General features: G+C 42.7%; 1 protein-coding gene across 3 annotated transcripts in view; it reads right to left on the reverse strand.

The window, feature by feature from the left end:
* PRKAG2 (protein kinase AMP-activated non-catalytic subunit gamma 2) overlaps window positions 1-21,029 on the reverse strand; it is a 219,917-nt gene that overhangs the window by 60,787 nt on the left and 138,101 nt on the right. For all 3 annotated transcript variants that reach the window (XM_059470812.1, XM_059470820.1, XM_059470830.1), the window contains one exon: window positions 8,100-8,314. In XM_059470812.1, the coding sequence (XP_059326795.1) occupies window positions 8,100-8,314 (215 nt within the window). The remainder of the gene's footprint in view (window positions 1-8,099; window positions 8,315-21,029) is intronic.

Genomic DNA, 21,029 nt, shown 5'->3' on the forward strand with positions numbered 1-21,029 from the left:
GCAAAGTGCCTTGACACACACACAGAGCTTTAAGTGCTCCAGTACTGTTGACTCCAACAGAGCTACCACTGTGCTTAAATCCAACCACACATTGAAGTGTTTTCCTGGATCAAGGCCATCCCCACACTGACATCAGCCAGAACAAAGCAGCACCTGAAATTCAGCAACATAAAAACACAGCAATCCCAGCCAAACCCAGTGCTGTAACCTTCAGGTTACCTTTCCTCAGTGCCTTCTGTCACTGCCACCTCTGTTATGGCTACACATGCACTGGAAGTCGTGTTTGGGAACAACCCTGCTTAAGCCAAGGCTTTCTTACAGTTTTAGAATTTGCCAGGCCTGTTTTGCCAGATCAGGCTCTTGGACAATAAGGTCCCCAGGGCAAAAAGCATGTTTATTTTTCTGCTTGAATCATATGTGCTCGTATACCACAAAATAGCAATTGGTAACTTTCTGTTCTGAGGTACAAGGAAGAAGATTCTCTACATACCACAGGTGACCTGATTTGTGCAGTTGGAAGTGAAAAAATATGATAGATCAAAATTTCAAAAGTCCAAGGTACTAACCTTAGCACTGGCATTTTACTGTAACCCTAAACATGCAAAAAGATTAAAGTAATCCCTCCCCTCCTGAATTCTGCTCCCTCCCTTTCTTTTGCTAACCTCCTGCCTCCATTACTTTTTCTCTTTCATTCTCTGTTGATTACTTCACTGGTTTACACTTCAGCTTATGAGTTCCATATGGCTGGAGCCTTGTCCTTTGTTAATCATAAAATAAGATTATGTACACCTTGGGCCCTGTACAAATCATTATTGTCTTCCTATAAATGCCTTCCACATGGCCCCACCCTCGGTTCCAGCTGAGAACTGAGCTGCTGTTGTGAACCAGCTCAAAGAATAAATATTTTGCATTCATTTCACCAGCACAATGGAAACATTTTTCCAGGCTGCTGCCAAGATGGTATCTAGTCCTCCTCTGACTCAGCAGCCCATGCAGCTGACTTTCAAATGGCCAAACTTGCTTGATTGTAATCTTAAAAGAAAAAAAAAAAAAAAAAAAAAAACAAAAAACCCAAACAAAAAACCCACAACAACCAGCTGCATTTTAAAGAGATGTATTGCGCTCCTCTTGCACAAGCAGGTAGTGAAACTATAAAATGTGAATGTTGGGAGAAAGAAGCAGTGAGCCCTTTTTGGGATGTTCCCTTTTATTTCTTCCAACTTAATCAGTTTATTTCATGCAGTCAGAGAAAGGAATTGGGGAATGTTGTGAGGAAGTGAGAAAGGAATTTGACTGCTTTCCACAGAAAATTTCCTCCTGGTATCAAGCAGCCTTTCACATTCTTTAAAGCTCTGTTGGCCATTAAAGACAGTGTATCTAAAAATTAAATATAGACAAAACTGGGTTAAGAGAGATGAAGATGGCAAGGAATTCTAAGAGTTCCCTTCCATATAATTTTTTCCTTATTCTTATGTCACTTTCCCTCTAGTCCAATCCAGAAGCAGGAAAGGTGCAACCAAACAGGTTCAAAGCTGTTTCTCTCTCCTCCATTCTCATGGGAAAGCTTTGCTCTATAATCCCCACTGCTTTGTGAATGAACAGCCCTGATGGTGAATAATTTTAGTGCTCCAAAACTGTCCAGATACAGCTGGGAAGAAACTGTCAGTGATGACCCTGCATGGAACTGCAGCTTTTTATTAAATCACAGAGCAGGCATCTGGCTTCTAAGCACTGATGGAGGTTATTCCTACCAGAAGTTCTGATATTCTAAGCAGAGTAACAGGATGCTTATTAAATTAACAAGTCTAAAATTCCAGATAAACCATGCCATGAGAAATCAGTTCAATGGGTAAAATGAGGCTGTCACTCCAGCACCCTATTACATCATGCTGCTTAACCAAAAGATATCTATTTATACAGACATGGCACTTGACCAAAAGATATCTATTTATACAGACACACCAGGCCAGATCCTTAGGTTTAGCCTTTTTATACCATGCATAGTGCAGGATTTAGGGTGATAAAAGTAATTTAGGGTTAAGCTACTAACTCTGTCTGATGACCCCAGGGTGCTGGGGTCATCATTTCAGTACCAATGAGTATCTTAAAAAAGCCCCAGAGATGCTCTAGTTTTAATTGCCTTAGCTCCTTATAGCCTTATGAGAGCTGTCAAAGCAGCTGGGAATTGATTGGACTCAGCATTCTGGCTATTCATCCTTTCCACCTCGCCTTCCTCCTTTTGATCTAGGCCTAGGAGGAACAGGAATTGTAGGACTTCATGTCATTAAAATAAATCCTCCACTGAGTGAACCCATAGATAGTTGATTAAATTATTTCTGTAGCTGCAGAAAAAGCCACGAGTTGACACAGACACACATTTCCTTAGGGCAGAAAAAATCATCTTTATGCAAAAAAAATTTCTCTGCATTGAAAGATTGATTGCATAAATCTGGACACTGCAACCAGAACAGAAATATGTGAGGATATCAGTGTTTCAGGAGGTTGTGGTTGAACATTTTTTCTTTTAAAACCAGTAAGTGGCTTAAAAAAAAAACAAAACACCAAAAAATTAACCAATATAAAAGGGATAGCAAGGTGCTTTTTGCATATTCTAAACACTAAAATGGGAGAAAAACACCAAATGGGATGCAAAGATATGACTAATGGGGAGAAAGTGAAGTGAGGAAATGGAATATTAATAAAGGGGAGCTGTGATTAAAAAGTAGTGTGATATAGCTGAAGCTTTCTGTTTTTGTAAAGTTCAGGTTCATTTATTCTGTATGTCCCACTAAATCTCACTATGGACTTTCCAATCATATTAAATAATTCTCCTGTGAACTTATATTTGATTTAGTGGAGGCACCATCATGCTCTGTTAAAGGAGACTGAAAGCAAATCAAGTGGGCTCCAAACATTTTCCCAGCAGTATTTTTGGAATTGTTGTAGGGTTGATCACAGAGTGATTACTTTACTAGGTTTGCAATTAGTTATGTGCCCACTATTGGAGAAATATTTTAAATTTAAACACATTTTCACATGGATGGCAACAGCTCCCACAGGGAAAAAGGATTAAATAAGGATAGCTTGTTACAGCTCCTGGGATCTCTTATGGAACACAATCACCTCCCAGGAGAGCTGCTATTAATGCATTTAAAAGGAGCCTGGACACACCAGCACTGCCAGAGCTTTGTCCCTGCTAAATGACAGCCTTTGGGGCTCTGATTTTGGTGATCAGTTTACTGTGGTGTGAATCACAGTAATGTCCTGGCACTCCCATACACTGCCTTAAACCACACAAATACTGAAATAAGGAGTTCTGGTACATTGGAAAACTGGATTCCTTTTTTTCCCCAACCTGTACATTTTTTTGGTGGTTTTTTTTGTGTTTTTTTTTTTTTTCTTGTGTGTTTTTTGTTTGTTTGTTTTTTGTTTTTTTTTTTTTTTTTCCTGGTTTTTTTTTGTGTTTCTTTTTTGTTTTGGTTTTTTGTTGTTGTTTTTTTGTTTGTTTGTTTTTTTGACCTCCTCAGAACCAAAGAACACTTTTCTATTCTCCTCATCAGATTTCAATCTCTTGACTCACCCAGCAGATTATGGAGCTCTGCTGGGTGGTATGGGGTTTTTTTGGAGAGAGGCAAACCCAAGGAGCTGCTGCACACACACATCCTGGTTCCCAGGCTCCTTGCCAGCACAGGGAGTGATGTAACAGCCTCTCTCTCTCAGTCTGAACAAGTTAACAGCCCTGTTTTGGAGTTTACTACATTTTGGCTAAGAAACAGCATGAATAGCTTTGCAGGGAAGCGCTACTGTTTAACAAGTGAGTAGCTGCAGGAACAATCTGCTTTCTCCCTTTTATCCAGGGCTGGAACAGAGTCCCAGCTGTACATTACATCTCTCCTCTCCAAATGCTGGAGCAGCAAGGACTGTGCAAAATGAATACAGCCCAGACTCCCTTCTGTGTGCTCTGTCTGCAGTTTTACCAGGATTCACTCACACAAGTCTCTGACTGCCTCCTGGCTGACTTTTCCTCTTGGTAAGAACATTCTGGGAAATTTCTTGGCTTGGAAGTTCTTTGGAGGACAGTGGCTCACGACACAATCATATGGACAGGACCATTTTTAGGCATGTTCTGCCTTTGTCACTTCTTGTGAGCAGAGGAAGCCCCAGCCTTGTTTTGCACCCAGAGACCTCTCCAGTCTGGAGCCAGCACCTCCTGCCCTGGGCTCTTCTCATGCAGGGAAAGGGAAACCAGGAGAGGGGGTAGCACAGAAATGCTTGTTTGCAGTGAGCAGTGCAATTTTCACAGTGTCTTGTGCATCAGAGGAGGAAGAAAGGATGGAAAAAAAGGATACAGCCACATAATGCCCAGTGTACCACATTCCACTTCAAAATACAGACAAGATGGAAACAGGGCAAACAGGTTTGGTACTGAATTTACAACCTCTCTGCATTTCTACCATGGTTCCTAATGTCACACTAGAGAAGAGTTATCATTTACCACTCACTGCTTGAAGGTTACACCATCCAAACAACACAAGGCCAAAGTACAGAACAGTGAACTGCATTGTGAGAAATCAAATTGCTCCTTTGCCGTTTCATGCAGCACACAGTAATCTTCAGGCACAGCTTTGATTTCTTATCAGCTGCATCTCTCATTATAACCTTCAAACTCAGGAACACCTCCCCATGCAGGGGAGAGGCTGGCAGAGCTGCTCTGTGGTGTGTGACAGCCCAGCAGCTCCAGTTTGGGCACCTGATGGTGTCTGGATCAGAAATGCAGCACCTGGAGCCAAATCCTTCCTGCCCAGTGAGGCCCAGAGGCTCCTCAGCCCCCTGGATCTGCATCATCCCCTGCAAACTCCTCTCCATTTCTCAACTCCTCTCAAATTCCTCAAATTCACCCCCTCAAACTCCTCAGACACAACTGGAGCTACTGCACTCCCAGCTTAAGCAGCTCAGGAAGGTTTCTAAAGTTAGGTGGGATAAATCCAGGCCTTGGTGATTACCACAGACACCCATTTAGCATGAGGTTAATTGCTCAGCTTTGTGTACTGGGTTGAGATGATTTGCTGAAGGAGGATCTCCCTCTCTCAGGAGCTGTCTCCCACTATTTATTCCCCTCCCCAGAAATGAAGGCTTAAAAAATACCCACTGTTGGGAGTGCTACTAAAACATGAAAGGTTTTGGCTACATCTGCTGGGAAATAAGTATTTTTTATCTTCCCTCCATGTCTTCTCTCTTACTGAACAGATTTAACCATTCTGCACCCAAGTCTCAGACCGGTCAAAAAAAATTTCAGAACCAGCTTCAAATGCCATTAATTATAAAAATGGGATAAGATTATTTCCAAGTCCTGATACTATATATCTTCCTAGAGTCATCTGTTCTTCTGGTTTTATTTTTTAAAATTTATTTTAATAATATTTCCAGGTCTGGGTCCAAGGGTTCCTCTTTCCTACTGCAATCATGATTCATTTATAATACTTCTGGGGTCTCACACATTATCATTATCAGTTAAGCAATGTAATAAGTAAATGAGATTTAAGTTGACAGAAGCCTGTAGATAAGAGTCAACTCTCATTTCAGATGTCAGCATAGAAGATTGCATATCATCGAACTGATCACCTAACAGCACAGCCATTATGAAACCATTTATCATAAAATTTATAGTGTTTCAAAAATAACTGAAATTGTTCTGCCACCAAATAGTGATGTAAGTAAAGAAATTGAGTTTTCCTCTTACAGATTTGCTTATGGCACATGATTGTGAAATTATGTATTTATTAACACACAGCTGAGAATAAATGAAATGTTTGAAATGCAGTGCTCAAGAATGTTTATATAGTGCTGTTGTATTTGCAGAGGAATGTTGGGTCAATAATTTGCAGGGATCAAAACACATGACAGTGCTGGGAGAACACTCATCAGATTCATGTCCTTCTGCAGGAACTCAGCCTGTTTCTCTCTAACAGAAGAGAATGGCAAATCTAATCTCTCTTTTCAGTCTCAGTTGAAAATTAAACATGCAGAGCTTTGCTCCTCACTGCTCTGTGGCTGCTGACATTTATTGCCAAATGAACCAAACCCCCAGTGATTCACTGGCAGCCCTGCACACTCACTGCTCTCAGACACAAATGAGTACAGAGGGTACCAGACAATCAGGTGCTACACATCCCACACGTTTCTGTGTCTTCTGAGCAGGAGGGAACTGAGTCCAGCACTCTGAGTTACTCCCCAGACTCTCTCTTGTACATATATACAACCACAACTGTTCATAAAAACCTGCTGAGAATTCTGTTTCTTTATTCTGGCATCTTCTGCTCAGCTTCATGTTGTCTGAATCAGCAAATAATCAAAAACAAAACAAACTTTTCAGTCTTTCAGTCAGTGGAATGTGCTAAGATTATGCTGTTTCCTCACTTCTATTCTAACAGGTACAAAAGACTCTTCTGTAGCTGCATAACACAGATGAACACATTCATATGCAAATAACATGACTGATTGACTAAAATCTACCCAAAATATTTTTGTATCCTACAAACCTTTGGGTTTAATAATTTCTGCATCCCAAGAATATACTGACATGGAAAGGCAGTGAGCTGGTTACAGAAAAGTTACTGCTGGAGTTCCCAAATGTAGGAGTTATTTAATACTCTAATTATTTACTTTTGCATAGCAGAAAAACAGAAAGTCTGTAATTTGTAAGGAGAGTTTGGCTTGCTTGATCTGAAAAAACAAAGGTTGGCTACTGGTACAACAGGATGTAGCAAACAATGAATGAAAAAGGCCATTAATTATAAAAGCAAATATTTATAACCTGTCCATGAAAAAATTATGTTGAAAATCAGAGATTTCCTGGCCTTTACAGAAGGGGCCCCCAAAATAGGGCAGGTGTTTTGTCGGATGTGTGTGAATGACTTGAAAGCAGCAGATGAACTCTGCTGCAGGACCCAAATGCTTTCAGCACCACAACAGCTGCTGCTGCTGGAGGTGCCTCACACAAAGGCAAAAAGGCTTTGGGGTTGCTGTGTTCAGGTCCTGGAGCAGCTTCCCATGGGTGAGTGGGAGGAAACTTCCTGCTTTTAAATAAATTACTGAGAACTGGAATGAAACAGGACTCATAGCTGTTCAACAGAGCAACTGACCTCATGAACCTGTATGCCCTTTACAGTTCTAGGTTTCTAGATACAAAAAATGTTGAAGATTTTATATTTTAGAGGGGGAAAAAGAGAAGAAAAGCTGGGCAAGACAGATGCAGGGTGGTTTACTCTGGTGACAGATCAGTTTGCTGGTCGCATGAGTCAGAGGAATGGAAAGATACAGGTAATGCAAAGGAATTAACACAAAAGGAGAAGGGCGAAAAGGCAGAGGAGAAAGAAAAGGAGAGTGAAGCCCCTGAGGCTCAGGCTGGCCAAGGGAGAGGGAGGAGGCACAGAGCTGTGCAGTACTGGGGCATCTCAGAGACTGGAGTTCATGTGCTGCCAGGAACTGCTGGGTTCATGCACTACCAGGAACTGCAGAATCCACTCTAATGAAGACACCTTTGCCGGGTGGGAGGCTGGAGGAGTGCCCTGGTAGTGCTGCCCTTCCTTTTCTACTCTCTGGGCTGGGGCAGGAGGTGTGATAGCAATGACTGCTATTAGTCACCAGCTGTCCCAGTGATCTCAGACTCCAGAGGCAGCAGGGACTCAGAGCCCCTGCAGCTCAGACTGTGAATTTCTTTTTTATATGCTCTCTTTGCTGCTAACTCTCTCATCAGCTCTTCTTAAGGGAGATGAAAGAAAATCCTAAATAAAATTTTATCCACCTCTAGGGTGGCGTCTCAGCAGTGTATCCTGGGATCTGAAGCCATTGCAGAACTCACTTTGAAGGCAGTGCAAAGATTAGTTACTATTTGGATAAATCAGAAGGAAGACACCACCTCTGGATTCCCAGTGCCCTCTCAGCCAAAGCCTGAATTAAACTGAGGTTAAAATCCTTGTTCTCATTCTGTCCCACAGAATGGACAGCCACACTGCAGCCCAGCAGCTGTAACACAAGACACAGTGCACACACAGCCCTGCACATTTCCCACTGGAAAACTGGACACAAGCTTTACTTACAGGTTTTGAGGTAGCACAGGGAGCTGGTGTCATGATGGGAGGCTTGGCTGCACTTTGTGATGGAGGCAGAGAAAACCTCTGCCCCGTGTCTGGAGGTGAGGAACAGTGAATTCTTGTTTCTGGTCTCTCAGGCTCATGCTTGTAGGATTCCAGAGGGAACGTGGGCTGCTTGGTCACTTGTGTTGGGGTAGATGGAGAAGAGGAGAGGCCAGAGGCTGTGAACAACAAAAATGCCCAAAGATCAGCTCAGGTGAAAAGCAGATGGAGATCTCAGCTTTACAGAAATCCTTTATTTTCCAGCACATTTCCCCAAACTAAAAGTAGGGATCTCACCTCCTTGTTTGTGAAAAGGAACCTGTGCCTTGCCATTAAAAAAACCCTTTTAGGCTGGTTGAACTGTCTGATCCACTACAGGGAGGTCCAGTGGCAGGATGGGAGTGCTGGAGGTTTGTCTTGTGTCACTCTCCTGTCTGATTGCTTATTTCTAAAATGACACTCAGCATGGGTATTACTTTATTGTTGTCATTTTAAGACTCCTGTGAGTCTCAGGATTACCTTTATCTCATGCCACATGGCTCAAAACCTGTAATGGCTGCTTTTTCTACTTTTTCATTATTTTAACAGTATCTCAGCCAGCAGCAGAAATACAATTAGGAGCAGAGATAAAAAGGAAACGGAGCATATTTCTCCTGAGCCACAGTTTGCTTTCTGTAAAGCTCTTGTACAGCTTTTGTACAAACTAAAATTGTTTTCAGCTGCCTTTGAGGAGAAAGATCAATCATATCTTTTGCCAAAAAATCAGTGTCAGCAGCAGATAATTGCTCTTGTGAGCGCCCTGTTTTTATTTGACACGTGTATGTACCCCAGCTGTATTTTTGGTTATGTTCCTAGGGCAGCTCTGAATTGTGAACCATCAGATTTAAACTGTGTTTATCATCCATTTAAGAACCAGCAGACATCCACCACCAGTCACAAAATTCAGGTTCCAACACCTGTGTTTCTGGTTCTATGTACATCAGCAACCAAGGGTGGTTCCAGCGTGAATCAGGACAGAATTAGATAATAAAAACCATGAGGTTGAACTGGGATGTGTGTTTTTAAGTGGGCTGTAAGATCTCTGAATTTGGCTCATTTCTTGTGCTTCCATAGATTTATATAGATGATCAATTAATCCAAAGGGGACTCAAGCCCATCAAAATAGAGCAGATTAATGAGTATAAAAGCCCAGGCCACTCAAAGGAGTGTTTGGGAACACAATGCTGTATTTTCATGGTAAATCTGGCTCCATGGTGGGAGCTTTCAGGGCTCCACCAGAGATTATTGCACCAGAGGTTTTTTCCTAAGTTCCCAGATTTGGAACACTGGACATCCAACAACTCAGGGAGGGATCTATTACTTGAAGAATTTATTACTTCTGACATTTATTACTCTGGGGAAGAGCTGGCATATTCTGTGTTTAAGGGAATTAACATGCAATATGTGTAACTGTTCTTTACCTATTATTTTTCTTTGAAAACAACTTTTCTTGATGGCTTTTACATAATAAGAGACTTAACTCTATAATAATAGAGTCACTCAACAGGAAACCTGCAAAATAATTAGTTTTACTAATAGTGGGTTTAGTGGTACAGAGTGCTGTATTTATTTCTTTCAAAGAAAACCTTAATTCTCACTGATAAACTTTAGCTTTGCTGGAATGAGAAAGGACCCCCTACTCAGTCCCTATCTTTGGTCCTTTTCCAAGCTTGCAGCTGGACTTCCAGTTAATTTTTGATTTTTAAGGAGCCCTGCAGCTCTGCCAGCCAAGCAGCAATACCTCAGAGGGGACTGGGGTTGGGGGCAGGCACAGATGTTGGCAGATACAGATGTTGGCAGATGTGACAAGGCACAGAGTGAGGCAGGAGTCACCACCCTGGCATTCTAAATGTCCTCAAGCCCTGCTCATTTCAGGGCACTGGAGAGTGTGCTCCACTTCCCTAAGGACTCAAAGGACACCTAACTTGCCTGTTCAGGTTTTGCTTGCAGACAAATTTAAATAAACAGTTCTGGGGAAGATGCTCCTCTGTGTTTTTATGGAGCAAATGTTCCCTGAGTGCTCGGACTGGGAGCTGAGATAGCTGCAATCGATGCAAATGGAAAACCACTAAAAGGGAGAAAAACACCATTAGATCTTAAAGTCTCGCTGCTGGGATGGGCTCATTGAGTGCTAATGTATTCTGCAAGCCCACAAGAACCATTTCCAGTTCCGAGAGGCTCTGCCAGAAGAGCTTTTACCAGACATACAGAAACCACAGACTCAGCAGCCCAGCAAGGCTGCCAAGAGCAGAGGACATCTGTAGGACACAGGGACACGTGGATCAAAGGGGACCATGGAAGCAACACCTCCTACATCCTGTGAGAACTCCTGTCACCTCATCACAGACATGTCACAGCCCAGGCAGGACAGACAGCCTGGTTTCCATCTTACAAGAACATTCTCTGGTGGTGAATCTCCTCTTGGATGCCAGCCTTGGATGCTTGGCATGAGTTTTTATGGATGAGGAGCATCTGTGACTCCAGCACTCTGAGCCTTAGAACTGTTTGTTTCAACCAGGCACTTCAAACATAAAGTACTCGCTGTGAGGCACACCCCAATACATCTGAGATTCAATTTGTCTGTGACTCAGTTTCTGCACAGAGTTGGAGGGAAAAATATAATTATTTTGCAGGGTACTTGATAAAATTAATGTAATTAAGCTTTTCAGTCTTTTATAAGCCTACCTCAGAGTATTATTGGGGTATCTATGTTATTTACACTTGTACAATACTGATATTGAAGTCATAATCACATAGGAAATGTTAAATTTTTTACAAATATTGCAAGAAATTATTTTGGCTGCTGTGATACAGCCCAACACCCTAAACCCTATGAAAACAGCTTTATAAAAGCCTTCCACATCAAAGAATGAAAATCTGTAATATATCTCCAGAGCAAATCAGTTCAGGAGTAACAGGACTTTGTATTGACTTTAGTCCTATTGGCCTGACAACTAAACAGCAGCACTGGTGTAAATATATTATCTGCACCTGCAGTGGGTGCCTGCTCTACTACAGCAGAAAGAATCCAGTGAAGAGACAAGATACAACTCCATCCCATGGCTAAACCAGTTTATTTGGGAGAACGTACTTAAAACAACTAAGCAGGGAAAACCAGACAACAATTCAGGATTCTTCTATAATGAAGCTGAAACAATTCAGTGTGTATGTAGGATTTGGGGGAAGAAACAAACTTTGACATTGGTTACAAACCCTACTAGTTCTGGTAACAATATGAACAAAATGTGGTGTTTTCATGTTATGAAAATAAAGAGCTGTCCCTTTTTTATAGCAGAAAAAGAATTCTAGAAAAAAAATAGAACAAGAGAAAAGGGTCTGATAGTCTCTGACTATCAAAAGAGCTTGTCCTTTGGGGTTGGAACTGGATGATCTTTAAGGTCTCTTCCAACCCAAAACATTTGATGATGCAATGATTCTATATTTCCTGTTGATTAACCCCATCCAGTTCTGAAACAGCCTGAGAGTTTTGCTGTGTTCTGACTCATTCTCACGTTACCTTTCTCAGGACAAAACAAGAGCAAATAAAGAGGGTAACTCTGTGGTCTCCAAACTGGTGAATCATAACTACTAACATTTGCATAACTGATTATGCATATGAATAAGAATATTCATGAGATTCACAGGAATATGTGGTTCAAAACATCTTTCATATTACAACTTCACATGGGATGTGTATGTGAGATCCCTGCAGAACTAGATGGCAGCCTTGGAGCAGAATGGGGCTGTCTCCAGCTGCCCTCCCCCAGGGACAGGGACAGCACACAGGGATGGCCCAGCATTCAGTTCTGTGCCCCTATTTGAGCAGCTTCAGCTGGGATCAAGCCACACATCATGGGTTGGGTGCAAAACCCCCAAGGAAGCGCTGCTGCAATGGCAGTGCCCACACTTTCGGCTCAAGTCACACCCAGCACTGGCTGGTATCCAGCTGGGCACATACAAAAGCAATGTTGCTCCTTTCACTTGTTTCTCTAGGTATTTACAGCAATTTCTCTTAAATAAAACCCTTATTTTGCACAGCATTTCATTTTTCAGCCGCGTACTTGGGCACTCTGATCCAAACCAGCCCTCCAGCACTACAGAGCAGGAAAGGATGAAGTGCTGCCTTGTCATCCGTGTAGTCCCAAGGGAAGAAGGGTGGATGCCCTCCTACACTTCCTACATTCCCAGGGTGACACCCACAATGAGTTCTGTCACCTGCATTTCATGCCTGACCTGGCAGGATGCATCTGGTGGTTTCTGGGAGGCAGGATGCTCACAGCCCAGTGATTCCTGCCAGAGCCTCCCTTTTCATCAGCCCTTTTCCAGAAAGAAAAACAACTGCTGCCCCATGAACCCTTGGAGCCACCTGCCCCCATAGGATGCTGGAAGGGATTTCAGGGATGTGCTAACACTCCTTTACAGAGGTTTGGCTTCAGGAGACAGTGACAGAGTCACACTCCCCATCGAGGGCCCTAAGGATGGAGCCAGCAGCCTGCCCTCAAAATTTTACTTTTACATTTGTGTACTTAAGTTGCTGAAACTGGAGAGGGTTACTGGCCATGAAAATTAAATTGCTCTTTGCTCTTTCCCTACGAATCACACTTCAGTATTCTCTATTCTCTCATCCTGTACCTGATCAAACAAATCATAACACTGCTAATGTGTTATGATGTGCTAGTCTCTTAAAGCTGTGGCTAAAACAGTTTTCCAAGTTTATATATAGGGACATATTCATTTACCATTTAGAGTGAAACTTCTCAGCAAAAAAAACAAAACAGAACAACAAAAAAAACTACAAAAAATACCCACCAAAAACAAAACAAAAAACCCAACAAAAAAAAAACCAAACAAAAAAACAAAACAAACCCCAAAACAAAACCAAAAAGGAATTTCCATTTGCAGTGTCTCCCTGTGACACTTTTTGTCTTGACTCTTTCCCAGGACAGCACTGTCCTTTCATTTGCATTCTCAGCTGGCAGTGAAACAGAGAAGGCTGCAGGCTGTGGCTGCTGAATTTTAAGTACCCTGCAGCACAAGTGAATCTGAGCTGAGCTGCTGGTTCATTAAGCTGATTCACTCTTCAGACACAATACTATGTTAATTCTGACACATAAGCAAATCAATGCAAATGATGTGAAATGAGGTTTAATGCCACTTAATGGCAGTAAAGCCCTTGAACCCATCAGCAGGTAAATGGTTACTGCCTGTTTCCATCCAAACAGTACTGATGACATTGGCACTAAATGTTGTAAAATACCCATTAGTTTTAAAAAAATAATAAATGAAGTCTGAAGAGTTATTGTACCAAAAAATAGCACGGATGCTGCTCAGGAAATTTCCTACTTTATCTAACATTGTCACACACCAGTTCAAGTGCTTCCCACCATATAAGAATTACAGGTCTTATTCTGGAACTCTACAGCCTTTATCTGTGACTGACACTGCATCACTCATACAATGACCAGGCCTTCCAGCCCTTCCCAGCTCCCTGGTTCCAGCTGAGCAGCATCAATCCCAGCTGCATTAGCAATGACTTTTATTTCAATCTTACTGAAACAGCTCCGTGGCCTTCCATGTAGCAGGTACACCACTCAATGGGAAGATAACTTGTTTCCAAAAACATATTTCTGATGCTTTCATGAATCAGAGGAAGAGAAAAATACACTTCTTAAGTAATTAAAATATCGTATGCGGTCTGAAAGTTTCACAGGAAAATGTATAATTTTATAACTTTTAAAAAAGTCTAAAAAAAATCAAAATTATTTATAGCAGTTTTGAAATTATTTATAGTAGTTTGAACATAGTAAAGGAAACCACTTCTTAAGTGGTCTCAGCCATAGAAATACCTGACCCTGAAAGCCCCAGCTTTTGCTTCAGATGCTATTTCACTTTATAAAACCAAAGACAAAACCTTACTGGTATCCAGAATCCAGCCTGTTGTACTCCACTTGTGGTCTATTTATGTGCCAAAACCACACTTGTATCTGTGGAATCTGCAATGTAACACCTTTTCCTCATAAAACTGAGAAAATCAGGAGCTGAAGAGTTTAATTAGCAAAGTTTTGAGAATTATTCCTCTTTCTGAAGATCTCAAGGCTCCTTTATGAGGAAAGGCTGATCAGGAGAAACTCTTGGCTGTATCCTTTAAAAAAAGATGATGCTGTACCCTTACAGGAGTTTACTGAAGATCTCCTGCAATGATGATTAGACAGAGGATCTTCCACCTTGCCCAGAACCATACCTTGGTTATCTTACATTTGTTAAATGTACCTGCCAAACCTGGAGAGACTTGACACGTTATGTTAGCTCATAAAGCAATAAACACATGAGATCCAAGATCAGAAATCCTGGTGGGGATCATCCCTCCCAATGGGTTTTTTCTAGTTCTCGTTGGCAGCAAGATTCCAGCCTGGCTTCTAACTACAAATTTTCTGCCAATGCTTCTCCTTTGTCTTGCAAATACTGGAGAAAAGACCATGGCCAAATAATTCAGAGCAAAAAAAGCGGGATCACTCATAAGCTCCATGGCAAAGAATGGCTTTTTTTTGAGACTGCCAAATGCACATTCCACTGCTGCTCACAGCCTGACAGGTGATGAATGAAGAGGTCCTGGTAATGGTTGAGGTAGTCACTGAATAAGTGCCTGGGCTGGCACAAATTATTAACTCGGCACGGTAATTATACTGAGAGACTCAGCAGCACCAAGACTTCGCCAGACACCAGATGGCTGTGGCCAAGCCAGAGTCACAAACACAGACAACGTGTACCTTGCCAGCACAAGTGCCAGTGAGAGGAGAAAAGTACTAACAGAGATCCTCAGCAGCTAACAGCCTGATGGGGGAACATTCTGTAGAACCAGCATGTGGAAACCTCCCTCATGGATCTCCCTGATGGGGAGAACCCTAAAAAGTTCTGTGCCAGGAATGAGAGATGGATGGGACTTCTGGTTTTTTTCAGTCTTCAGGTTGTTGTTTATTTTTCTCTTATCAGAAGTTCAGCATGCCGTCTACATCTCAGACTCAGCGTACAAAGAGAAGGCACCAAAAGTCACAAGACACACAGATTCAAGGTCTTTTAAAGCTTTTTTGTCCAATTAATTCTTCATGTATTTCTACCTTTCTACCAATACTAATTATTTGTCTCTCCGTGTGACATCTGTATTACAGCTCTTTCTAACCAATCACTCTGTGCCACCAACACTGCAGAAAATGGAGTAGATGAAGAACAAGAACAAGATCAGACTATACTTGTTGTCGTTATAGTGCAAGGGTCCCATATCGCTAGAGTTTCATAACTCCTTGATGTTTTTTGTAGGCAGCTCCTCCAGGCACTAACTCTTCCTCACAGCAGCTAACTGACTCCAGTTCCCCTCAACCAACCAATCCACTCTTTTATAACACTCTTCTTATTGGCTACAGCTGTGGCCTGTTAACATCAGGCCTGTTCCCAATCTCTAATAATTGGCTCAGCTGCAACTCTTTAGGGGGTAAGATTACTTTCTATACTACTTTTATTTACTTATTTTCTATCCCTCTACATGTAGCCAACATCCTCCATCTTGTCTCCTATCTACCTCCACACTAAAACCCCAAAACTATAAGTTTTTCACCCTGTGATAAACCATACTGCTATCTATTTCACACACTCATAGATTCCAATTCATCCTAAAGTCTTGGAGTTTCATGGCTTTCTCCATGGATGAAGGTTAAAAGCAGTGTTCCCCTGGGGATCAGGACTTCCCAGGACAGGCAGAGAAATATTCCCTGTGCCCTGGGTTCCAACACCTGGACAAGGAGGTTTGGGCAGGAATCTCCACGAGGAACACACACAGGAGCAAAGAATGCTTCACCTTCCTGTGCATCCATCACCCACGGAGCACGGGGTCAAGAAGTTTGCAGATATCAGCTGTCAAAAATAGGTTAGAAATTGTTGTAAAATAGTTGATAATTGTTAAGCATGTACTGTTAAAAAGTTTGGTAATTATATTATAAAAGCAGTTAAAAGGGTAGTTGTGATGGTGTTCGTAGGGGTGTCAGGATGAGGGAAGAGACGAGGATCTGACTCCATGTTTCAGAAGGCTGATTTATTATTTTATGATATATATTACATTAAAACTATACTAAAAGAATAGAAGAAAAGATTTAATCAGAAGGCTAGCTAAGAATAGAAAAGGAATGAATAACAAAGGCTTGTGTCATGGATAGAGAGTCCAAGCACCTGGGCTGTGATTGGTCATTAATTAGAAATAACTACATGAGACCAATCACAGATGCACCTGTTGCATTCTACAGCAGCAGATAATAATTGTTTACATTTTGTTCTTGAGGCTTCTTAGCTTCTCAGAAGAAAAAATCCTAAGGAAAGGATTTTTCATAAAATGTGTCTGTGACAGGTAGTTATAAGAAACACAGTACCCCACGTGCTGTATTACACCCAAGGAAAGTGCATCCCTCCCCACAAAGAGCCAGAGCCTGGACAGACCTGTAATAATCATGGCCTTAAACCTTCATGCAAATGAAGGATCCCAACAGAAACCAATCCAAAGGAACAAAAAGCAATATAAAAAGGGAGCATCTGACCCAGTGAATCTGTGTCACTGCACCTGGAACATCGGGAGCATTGCTACTCAGGAAGGGAAGAAGATCCAGTGCCAAATCTGAATCTTGCTGCCAATGAGAACTAGAAAAAGCCCATTGGGAGGGATGGTCCCCACCAGAATTTCTGATCTTGGATCTCATGTGTTTATTGCTTTATGAGCTAACAATGTGTCAAGTCTCTGCAGATCCAGTGCCGGTGCTGCAGCATCCTCGAAGGGAACGCTCCTGCTCAGCCCACGGGCCCCCTGAGCTTTGGGTCTTATAATAAATGCTGAAATCACTTTAGGACTGGGAGTGTGCTCCCGTTTTTAACATCAGCTTCTCACTCTGGCCAGGCAGCTCCCCTCCAGGAGCTGAGGAAGGCCATCCCCCAAAGGGCTCCTGCTGCACACAGAGCCAGGAGTGCCGGTAATGGGATGTGGCATCCCACAGCCGCTGCCTGGGGACGACTGCTGGGCTGGAACAAAAGCAGCGCTGTGACACCCATCTGAAAAGTCACTGAAATGAAAATGAATCGCTCCTCTTCTGTGGGAACCCAGGAAATTCCTCTGGCTGCCCTGGAGGACTCAAGACCCTGCCCAGGGGGCTCAGAGACCTTAGCACAGAGCCCAAGACCCCTGTGCCTTTGATTTAGCCCTTGGAAAAAACAATTACCAACCAATGAAGAACTACAGGCCACAAAAGTTTAAGAAGAATGATAGTGAATTTATCACAGGGTGAAAAATAGATTTTTTTGGGTTTTTAGAATGGGGGTTCAGGGGGCAAGATGGAGGAATCAGGATGTGTCCTGCCTTTCTCCTTCTTCTTCTTCTTAGCCTCCATCTTCTGCTGTGATGTTGGCACTTTTAGATTGGTTTAGAGTAGAAGCTCACTGTCTAAGATAGGTGATAGGTGTTGGAAAGTAATTGTAAACATTGTACACATAGTTTTTAGTATAAAGATGTAACACCACCCCAGGGGCAGGCAGAGTGCCTCTGACTGTCCTGCTGAGTGAACCTTGGCAGGTCAGGAGAAAGAATTTTATAGATAAGATACAATAAACAACCTTGAGACCAAGAAATGAAGAGCTCTGACTCCTTCTTTGACCGCCAGGCTAGGAAAAGAGACTTTCTAATGTTTCTTGGGGTCACAGTGTCCAGCTAGAGACTGTTATGAGTAGAAAAGCTGCCCATTTTCTTAAAAGGTTGCAGAGTTCAGGTTGGGCCAGTTGCTGCCAGGGTGGTGCTGTTTGTTATTGTAATCACCTGTCCTTTTTGTTTACTACCTGTCGTTGATGGTTAAGTATTCCCCTTTTTGTTGAGGATGGCACGTGGATGGTGAAGGGGAGGGGACCTCAGAGTTAGCATGCAAATGACCTCGGAACCAGCATGCAACGGGAGAAGCTCCTCACCAAACCTAGCCAAAAACCCCTAAAAACAATGAGCCAACACAAAATTGACAAATCAAAGTGATGTCTAGACGTGAGGAACAGAATCTAGTACCTGCTAAGACCCTGTTTACTCCTCACCCTAAACGAAGGTCAGCTAGACAGAGGACCTCAAATGTTGAACCAGAAAATAAGAGGATCTCCTGATGCTCTCGAGAGGATGGAACCCCCAGCTCTCCCCACACACCAGTGGACACAGCTGCACTCTTTGTCCTCCTCCAAGTCACTCCTGGGAGCAGCGGTGCTGTGAGCGCAGACCCATCGCTTCTCCCCACAGGTAAGAACTCTGTGTATCTCGGGCTGTTGTACGAGTCCAACCCAGCTAGCTCTGGACTCTGGCCCACACGGTCTTATGTGAACAAAGTAAAAGATGAGAAGCGCTCTTCTCCACGTGGGGACCAGTGTCCCGTTTATTGGCTTGGGAGGAGACACTTCCAGGTGAGACCTTCCAGGTGAAAAAGAGGGCGTGACATTCCTGCAGGGGACTTTTATACCCGAGGGGATGGGGGTGGGAAAGAGGACCGCAGCCAGTGGGATACCACTGAAGAGGGGTGAGGGGAGGGAATATAGCACAGGAGTGCACGAGGGAAAGACCGTGTGATGGGAGAGGGGAAATAACAATCTACATGACATACCATACTCAGCACAAATTTCCAATCACCCAGTGCAAAACAGCAACTAAATGAGCTATTTAGCGCAATACAACACCCACCCGAGCTGATCACTTTTAATAAAGGCATTAAAAAGGAGAAAGGTCTCCTGCCCGTGTTTATTTCAGAGACCGCGAGACTCTTCATTCAAACAGCGCTGCAGACACACGGCATCAGTGCAAACCCCGCGTTCTGATCCGGATGAGTGATGAGCAAAAGCCAACGAGGCGAGCGAGCCACGTGTCGCTGCTGGCCCTTATCGATGTGCTGGGAGCTGCTGAAGCCAAATCCGCGCTGCCCCCAGCACATGGCAGGGGTTCACATGGCCCCGGTGGCGCTGCTGGTTACAGCCGGCTGCTGGGAGGAACAATGCCTACAGCGGGACGCCTTTATTTACTTAATACACCACCTGGCATTTAAACTTTCACTGGGAACTTGGTGTTCAGAGCCCTTAATGAAATAACTTTTGTTTTCTACTCTAGCAAAGAGGCTGGTTGCTCAGGCGGGCATTTAACAGCGCTTTCCACATTAACCTCTATTGTCCTACCCATGCTTTCTTCTGTTTTGAGCCAAGCTGAGCTAAATGCTCCCCTGCCATTACAGAAAGCTGCAAGTTGCTCGTCTTTGGAGACTGTGAAAAATGTGTATTTTATGACTGGCTTTTCGCAAATATTAAAATGAATATTATATGTGTTGTGTTAGAAAATAATGCTGTAGTAATTCTCTTAAGTAGTGTGTTAAATATAGGTTATAGAAATGTTAAAATAGAAACTATGCTATGTAGGATACTTTTTTTAAAGAAAGGACTGCAGTGAGATAGCAGCCACAGGACACCTGAATCTTTCAGAGAAAAAGAATTTATTGCCCTCTTATCAGAAGAAGTTAAGTTCTTCCAGCCTCGAAGGTGCTGTTAGGATTCAGAGGAAGAAGTTGATGATGACCAGACAGAATCCTGTATTTGAATAGAATTTATGCATCATGTATGAAGTGTATGAATATACAACAGGTTATTGTTTTTAAGGGTTAATCGTTTATTAATGGGTGTCCTTTTTCAGGCTCGTGCTGCCCAGAAAAAGGTACCCGGACGTCTGTAACTCTTTGTCTCTATTGTCTCATATTGTCCTAATTCAAATTGTCCAAATTATTATTACTCTAATTGTATTACTATTTTTATAACCATTTTATTACTATTAAACTTTTGAAATTTTAGAAACAAGTGATTGGCGTTTTTCGCAGGGACACTTTGGTGTCCCCAGCACTGTCTGTCCCTCCACCACCCTGCCCTCTGCCAGAGGCTGCTAGAATTGCTCTCTGCCTCTCTCCCTGGCCACCATCACCACTGCTCCTGCTCTGCTTCTTCTTTGCTGCGTGCAAAGTTCTTCATGGACAGACTGGGAAACAGAATCCTGCCCTGAAGGGTTTGCATTTTGACAGGGAAGGGAAAAGAGGAGGAAAATTAGGGGGAAAAGGTGGGAGGAGGAATGCTGCATGCACAGTCTATAAAGACAAGTTTGGAAGCAATTACTTGCTGTGATGCTTAATTTCACATTTAGGGATTTCATATTTAATCACTGCAATAAACGTCAGCTTTTTGAAGCAGCTGCTTGAGGGGTTGCAGAATGAGGAAGGTTGTTGCTTCACCTATGATTTATGATACGTACATCCAGTGTAAATTTAAAAAAAATGAGGTAATTGAGGCAAAGATTTGCTTGCAATAAAACAGCGCCTTAACCACGTACCTTATTTCTGTAACACACTAAAGCAGAGCAACACCCCATGGAATTGGAAAAAAGCTCCAAACACTTTACAAATATGTCATTAGAGGGGCAAGCAGACGAAAAGAACAGTCTAAATCATAGTCTGCTGAGCCCCACTGAAATCCCTGTGGGGGATTTCATCTGCACAGTACATCCACTCACTGTGTAACAGCCAGAGACAGAATATTAATGCACATAAAGACCAGCAGGGCATCTATTTGCAGGGTAGGCATGACAGCTTCAGGGCTGGTGCCAGGGGAATGTGCACTGTGCTATGCATGCAGCTAAAGGCTGTGATCACACCGTGGTGCTTCCCAAGGTTGGGAATAGCAGGATATAAGGCTATCAGGGCAGAGACTTCATGACTCAGGCCCTGGGACTTGTTCTCTGTTTAATTCATTGGTTTATGTTAGCCTCAGGTTCCC

This window comes from Ammospiza nelsoni, chromosome 1 (genome assembly GCF_027579445.1).
Source record: "Ammospiza nelsoni isolate bAmmNel1 chromosome 1, bAmmNel1.pri, whole genome shotgun sequence".
Classification (NCBI taxonomy): domain Eukaryota; kingdom Metazoa; phylum Chordata; class Aves; order Passeriformes; family Passerellidae; genus Ammospiza; species Ammospiza nelsoni.